Source organism: Aplysia californica, unplaced genomic scaffold (genome assembly GCF_000002075.1).
Source record: "Aplysia californica isolate F4 #8 unplaced genomic scaffold, AplCal3.0 scaffold00016, whole genome shotgun sequence".
Classification (NCBI taxonomy): Eukaryota; Metazoa; Mollusca; class Gastropoda; order Aplysiida; family Aplysiidae; genus Aplysia; species Aplysia californica.
The window spans coordinates 540020-548018 of NW_004797286.1; the positions used below are offsets into that span (position 1 = coordinate 540020).

The following is a 7999-nucleotide window of genomic DNA, read 5'->3' on the forward strand; positions in this document are numbered from 1 at the left end:
GCCAGGTGATCCTCACCGCCCACCAGAATTGCCAATTCGTCCAGTAGTGGGCGGTGCCACCCACCCAGGTCGGCAAGCATTGATTAAGACAAATTTAAGCCAGTGAAGGACACATTATTACATGATACCTTTCATGACCCCAACGCCCACTAGAATTACCTATTCGCCCAGGTCGGCAAGAATTGATTAAGACGAATTTCTGCCAGTGAAAGACACATTTAACTGATTTCTTTCATTGGTCGTGTAATCCACACCTCCCACCAGGTGAGCGGTTGGCGGATACCCTGGTGTGGTTTGCTCCTTCTTTCCTATCATACATCTTTCGACCTTTTCTCTCCTCCTTCTTGTTTATGTCTGTTACTCTCTTGTATGTGCTCGTCTCCGAAGCGGAAAGTCCGGGTTCGAGCCTCGGTTCACCCCCTCCTGCCCATCCAGCAGTAATGAGTACCTGACTTCGAGTTGGGGAAGTAAAGGCAGCATGGAAAGGAACTGGCTACCCTACCACAATAAGCCGAAGGCCCAGGAAGTTGTCTCACTAACAAGGCAATCCCCAATGTCCGGATCGGATGCAGGAACAATTTTACTTTACTCTCTTGTAACACTTCTAATCTTCGGCACTTATATAACTTAAGTGTGTTGCAAGTGCCGTAAAACTCACGAAAACTAAATTTTATTTTTAAAAACGCCCACCAGAACAATTACCTAATCGCACACGTCGGCAGGCACTGATTAAGACAAATTATGCCAGCCAGTAAAGGACACATTACAATCTTGTTCTGTTCTGTTTTAAGCGTGTGGGTTTTTTTAAGCCTTTGTTCTTTTTTAAGCAGCTCAGACGGTTTCACCGCTCTTTTCTAAACCAGCCGACTAGAAAAACAAATCGTCTAAAGAATTAAATGTTAATATTTTTTCTGGCTTACGAAAAAATGGACACCAAAATGTATGCTGTTATAAAAAAACATGTACTAAATCTCCGATTTCATCGAAACAAGAATTATTATGGTGGTGTCGGTAATCTGGGGGTTAGGTTACCAGACTCGTGTTGTGAGAATACGGATTTAGAAGCTCGAGGCTTAGATCGTTCCGACGTTGCGTCTTTCCCCCCCCCCCCCCCCTCTCTCTCTCTCTCTCTCTCTCTCTCTCTCTCTCTCTCTCTCTCTCTCTCTCTCTCTCTCTCTCTTTCTCCTCCCCCCCCCTCTCTCTCTCTCTCTCTCTCTAATTTTCTTTCTCCTCCTCTCTTTCTCCCCCCTTCTCTCTCTCTCTCTCCCTCTCTCTCTCTCTCTCCCTACGTATCTTTCTCCCTCCTTCTCCCCCCTCTCTCTCCCACTCTCTCTTTCTATCCTTATTAACTATGTGAATGTTTTCCTATTTGGCTTTGTCCTATCAGAGATGGGCATTAGATTCGGTGGTCCCGCCTCTGAAACAATTTGGGAGCGTTAAAACGAGGCAATTTCGCAAATTTCGACCATTGTGTAAGTTTTTACTAATTTGCCTTCTTCGAAATATTGCAAATTGTATAGTAATCAATCAATAGATCCTAAAATGTAGTGGTAGTGGTTAAAAGGCTCCTTTTTAACCTGGGTTGCAGTATTCTATTCACCTCAGGTATTTTTCGTTTCATTTATTTATTTATTTATTTATTTATTTATTTATTTATTTATTTATTTATTTATTTATTTATTTATCTGTTTATTTATTTATTTATTTATCTGTTTATTTATTTATTTATTTATTTGTTTATTTATTTATTTATTTATCTGTTTATTTATTTATTTATTTATATGTTTGTCTATTTATTAATTTATTTATTTGCTTTCTTATCGATATATTCACTAATCAATTTATTTATTTACTCATTGTACTCCAGATAGGAATCAAAACTTGAATAAATAAGCTACATGTGTCGCATATGGCGTTGGAAACACGATAAAATCATCATCATGGTGATCAGCAACAGCAGCAAAAGAAAGAGAAGCACCAGCCGCAACATTGTTGTATTATTTTTCCGAACACGTTACTCTCTTTTTCTCTCTGTCTCTCTTTTCTTCCTATATCTCAGTGACCCCCCCCCCTCTCTCTCTCTCTCTCTCTCTCTCTCTCTCTCTCTCTCTCTCTCTCTCTCTCTCTCTCTCTCTCTCTCTCTCTGCTTGTCTGTCCGTCTGTCTATCCTTTCTCCTCCAAACACACACACTCACACACACACACACACACACACACACACACACACACACACACACACACACACACACACACACACACACACATGCACACACATACGCACGCTCACACACAAAAAGCCCACACCTTATTTGCAAGGGCATCATCTGATGTCAATTTAATGAGTCTATTTTGTTCCTTGTCTAGCCGCCCCCAATCCCCCTTTCCTTCTAGCTCATTCACTATTCCCATCCCTTTCCCTTTGTGATCTTAAAGCTAAATTTAAACTTAAACCGCTTTCTTTTTCGTCTTGAAATAGAGCAAACAAGAGAAAGGCAGACCAAAAATCAACATGGGATCGTCTTTCTAAAGAACGGGGTTTTTTCCGTACTCATTACTAGTTCGCTCTCTCGCTCGTGGGCAAACTTTACGTGAGTATAAGACGTAAAGAAAACAACATTACATGCAACCCTGTCCTACGCGTGCGTGCTTCAGTCAAAATTACTTATTTCCATTTTCAGTCTCTGACACATTTTCATTCTTGGTAGCCCTAGTATTTTTGGTTAAATTTATTCTTTCCTTATTCACACAAACCATACAATACACTTTATCAGCTAGTGATGGGCGAACTATTATTATTATTATTATTATTATTATTATTATTATTATTATTATTATTATTATTATTATTATTATTATTATTATTATTACTATTATTATTATCATTATTATTATTATTATTACTATTATTATTACTATTATTATTATTTATTATTATTATTATTATTATTATTATTATTATTATTATTATTATTATTATTATTATTATTGTTATTATTATTTTCATTGTTGCTGTTGTTGTTGTTGCTATCATTGGTGGTAGTAGTAGTAGTAGTAGTAGTAGTAGTAGTAGTAGTAGTAGTAGTAGTAGTAGTAGTAGTAGTAGTAGTAGTAGTAGTAGTATCACGAATATGATTGTTGTTGCTGTTGTTGTTGCTATCTACAGAGTAAGCACTATTTGAAAAATACTATTCCCCGTTACTGAAGACTTACGTTCGAATCCCCGATATTACTTTCTGGACTTTATGTTTTTTTAATGTTTTTTTCTCTTAACGCTGTATTGCTGGAGAACTTGCACTGGTGATTATGGTGTAGTGGCAAGGCTCTTCGCACTCGCACACAGACGAATCAATGAGTTCCATTCCCGTGTCTGGGAAAACATTTTATCGTGTGTCTTGGTCTTTCTTCGGTTGGGACGTTGTATTCGCCTCAGCCCGGGTCGAAGCCAGACTCCTAAATGATCTGAATTGTGTTGATATGTGCGTAAAACATTTAAAATACGAAAGAAAAGGAGTACTTTCGAAGCCTATTATGTCTTTTATGTGATGCTGCCAAGAACGCAATACTTAAACTTAACTTTACAGACCCGTCATGGTGGCGTTGATGGCCTAGTAATTAGGCTACCAGGCCTGTAATCGTGAGATTGCCGATTCGGGGGTTCGTGCCTTAGCTAGGTCCGACGTTGTGTCCTTGAATTTCCTATTTGGCTAGGTCTTTTCGGGGATGGATGTTGAACTCAGAGGTCCTGCCTCTTAAATAAATATTCCTAATTGTGTTGATAGGAGCGTTCAACCTATTACATGTCACCATTTCAGACCCGTCAAAACTCAAAAACAACCTCAAATAGTAACACATTCGAGCCTTGTTCGAACTGCCACCTGTCTGTAAAAGATAATCAGCTGTACAAAATGCCACTTCCCATTTCCTCTCTAGCGTTTTTCAACGTTATAATTACACTTTGTAAGACGTCCACTCGTATAAGACGGCCATTTTTTCTCCTAGACAATAGGTGGCTATCTTAGACAAGTTTGACTGCATTCTTAGTTTGATCGAGAGATCCATTTGATTTTTATAGAAGTTACTACACCTATGGCATCGGTTGCAAGAGCTCAAGAAATATTAAATAATTTTGTCAAATTCAAATTCTTAATGTTAAAAAAGATATATACTGGCGAGCAAAAGAAAGTGGGCAGTTTTCAAATCGGTTCTGTATGAGTAGTTTAGCCAATTTTGACTTGGCGATTGGTATGCTGAGCTTGAGTCACTTCAGAAAGTCGGTCAGACAACATTTGTTTATTTTGTTGGTATAAAAAATGTTTTCAATACGTTTGACCAAAAACGTGTTTTCTCGTTTTTTCTTGAAAGTTTACAATACCTTTACTTTTATTCTTTTTTTTTTTTACACACTTCAACGTGTAAAGCGAAAAGGCCGTCAACAAATTTGGGTTTGTACTTTTCAATTTTGTTTTATACCATGCCTCGTCTCAGTGATGCGCAACGTCAAGAAGCTCTTGGCATGCAGAGAGCAATGCGACGGTTTCTGCTGTAGTTAGAGCTTTCAACGTGACGAGAGATACTCTCCAAAAGCTAAGGATACACTTCCAAGCAAGTGGTTCGATTAGTGACACTCCAAGGTCTGGTCGTCCTCGTGTCTCTACTGCTGTTGAAGACAATCGGATCAGAGTTTCACACTTACGGGATCGGTTTCAAACAGCTTCTAAAACTGCCAGAGATTGGCCTGGGTATAGACCAATCAGCCGCTCTACCGTTCGTCGACGCTTGAAAGCCCACGGAATCGTTGCCCGACACCCACCTCGACGCCACTCGTCTCCTCCAAAGACACCGTCATGCCAGACTCAACTGGGCACATCTGCACTGGTGATGGCTAAACCGCCAGGGGAACGGAGTGATGTTTTCTGACAAGTCCAGATTTTTTTTGGATCGCCACGATGGAAGGCAGAAAGTCTACCGGAGACGTCATGAACGTTATTTTTCTCAGTGTGTCAGTGCTGTTGCTGACAAACGTAGCATTATGGTATGGGAATCCATAACCAGTACTGATAAATTCGATCTAGTCATTATCGACGGTAATCTGACTGCCCAGAGATACATCAATGACGATCTCTATCCACACCTTCTGCCGTTTCTGGCTCGCCACAGGAACAATCTCGTGTGCCAGCAGGACAATGCTCCTGCACACGGTGCCTTTATTACCCAGAGATTCTTACAACAAAAATGACGTACGTGCTATAACACCGTTTCCAGTATTATCCCCAAATTTAAACGTGATTGAGCACCTCTGGGACACGATGGACAAGGAAATTCGCACCCTTCGGCCACCTTCAACGACAATCCCACAACTGCAGCAATCATGAATTGATGCTTGGAATAATATTCCCCAGCAATTTATCCAACGACATGTGCAATCCACGAAGTGGAGATGCACTTTAGTCATCAATGCTGGTGGGAGTTACACCCGTTACTAATTCTGGGATTTTGGACATTTGAATAGGTGTTATTAATTTCTAATAAAAGGTGTTATTAATTTCTAATAAAAGGTGTGCTTTTGATCGTTTTTCTTAGTTTTTTGTCTGCATTTATTGAAAAAAATGGCAAAAAAACTTTCAAAATTCATTGGCAATACGGCATTACTACTGTAAAGAACGGAAATAATGCACAGAACGTAGGGTGCCCACTTTCTTTTGCTCGTCAGTATATTATGATGTGGGTACAATATTTAATTGTAAAATTAATGAAGCAAGTGTTGTTGTTTTTTTCTGACAATATTTGCTTTCTCAGGTTTAAAGCTTACGAAAGACATGTAACCAACCTCAAAGTATCTCTTGGCATACACACTCGTTAATGTAGATGTTTTTACGCCCCCATCTACACAGATTAGATAATTTAGGAGGCCGGCTTAAATTTTGACTGTCAAAGCCAACCCGGGCTGAGAGGGATGCTCGATAAAAGTCTCCCCATCTGAGATTCAAACTCAGGTCTTTGGACTGCGACGAAGAAGCGCCTAATCGCTACGTCACAAATGTCGGTGCATATATTACACTACGCACACTTGTATTAATACACGATAAAGAAAAACAACGTAACTCCAACAAGATTCGATCTAGTCCATGAATTCAATCACATAATCATATTACATGAGAACAGTGGGCACGGGGGCGGGGTAGGGTGGGGTGGGGGGTGGGGGTAGGGGAATAAATTGGAGAGAACATCAGCCAAAAAACGGAATAACATTGTACTGCATGCTGTGTCCACGATGTCGGGGTATGCTGGAGAGAGGCGGGCACACGTTATAGTCCACTCCGATCTTCCCGATCTCCTCGCAGATGTCGTAGAGTTTGTCCCAGGTCAGAGCGGCGATGACGCTGAAGCGCGCGAAGAAAGGCGGACGTCCGACGGGCATGGTGTTGGAGAGGACTCCGATGATCTTGCTGGCTTCCCGGGAATCGTCGGTGAGGACGGCCGCTCCGGAGTTGCCCACCGAGGAGTCGCAGCGGGTCAGGATCAGGTTGCCGTCCACCATTGCTTTGTTGGATCTATTAGGAAAAGGCAAATTATTTATTATTAACTTAAAGATTTTTGTTTTGTTTTAGTAAATGTTTTACAACACTTGCAACATAATAAGGTCATATAAGTGCCGAAGATTAGAGTTGTTACAAGAGAGTAACAAACGCAAAAAAGAAGAAGGAGAGATAAGGACGACAGAATCAAATGTTTGATTGGAAAGAAGAAGCAAACCATACCAGAGCACCCGCCAACCACCCACCAACTTAGAAATTTGATATGGGTTGCCTTTCTCCCACCATTGCTTTGTTGGATCTAGAAGGAAAAATAAAAACTCAGTATGTATCAACTAACAGATTCGAATAGGCTGCCATCCACGATTGTTTTGTTGGATCTTTAAAAGGAAAAAGCATATTTTAAATCAACTTAAAGATTCAAATACGTTGCCATCTACCATTGCTTTGCTGGATCTGGAAGGGAAAATGAAAACTCAGCATCAACTAAAAGATTCGAATAGGCTGCAGTCCATAGTTGTTTTGTTGGATCTTATAAAGGGAAAAACATAAAATACACAGCCATCTACCGTTACTTTGTTGGATCTGGATGGAAGCAACAAGCGATTTTTTTTTCCAATTTAAAAATCCAAATATGTTGCAGTCTATCTTTGCTTTGTTGGATCTGGAATGAAATAAAAGCTTTTTTTATATGAACTTTAAAATTTGGAAGAGGGTTGCCGTCTACCTTTGATTTGTTGGATCTGAAAGGGAAAACGCAAATTTTTATTATTAACTTAACAAGATTCGAAGATGTTTGGCTTTCCTTTGTTATTTTGTTTTGTTCTAATCTGGAAGCAAAATCCCCACTGTTTGCGAAGGAAATATACCTAACCGCTATTTCAAAGACTCCAGAATTATTTGTTTCTAAGTAGGGATTGGGGGATTTTGACTGTTCCATTTCTGTTCTATTCTGACATTTTATTAAGTCTACAGTATATTCGGCTTAACATTATCCTCTTTCTTTTAGTTCAACTGCTATACTTTCCAACATAATATCTTAAAGGTCAATTCTTTCGAAATGGTAGCATTGCTTTGCAAAAAGTTAATCAGCGGTGAAATTGCCGAGTAAAATTGTATTGTTCGGAGTCTCGAAATCGGAACGAGCAAAAGAGTCACGAGCATAGAATATTCTATCAGCAGGCTTCTTCTTACGTTCTAAGTAGAAACAATATCTACATTAATTTTGTATAGTTGGCATTTCCTCCTGGGCGGAGCAGGACAATGTGTTTAAGACTCCCTCTCTGTCAGAGAGATTCTATTTCTATGTGTCTTTGTTTCTGTCTGTTTCTCCTCCCCCCCCTCCCCCCACAACCACATCTCTATTACTCTATCTATCACTCTGTCATTTTATCTATCTATCTATCTATCTATCTATCTATCTGTTTGTCTGTCTGTCTGTCTGTCTGTCTGTCTGTCTGTCTGTC

At 39.7% G+C, this 7999-nt stretch overlaps 1 protein-coding gene across 2 annotated transcripts in view; it reads right to left on the reverse strand.

Annotated features, from left to right (window-relative positions):
- Positions 1-6112: 6112 nt before the first annotated feature.
- LOC101859616 overlaps positions 6113-7999 on the reverse strand; it is a 59695-nt gene continuing 57808 nt past the window's right edge. Inside the window, exon 3 of one of the 2 annotated variants that reach the window (XM_005090366.3) lies at positions 6113-6551. In XM_005090366.3, coding sequence (XP_005090423.1) covers positions 6227-6551 — 325 coding nt within the window. In that variant the 3' untranslated portion in view covers positions 6113-6226. Of the gene's footprint in view, positions 6552-7004; positions 7198-7999 lie in introns of those variants that run through there. The other variant, XM_035971250.1, reaches the window with a different exon arrangement.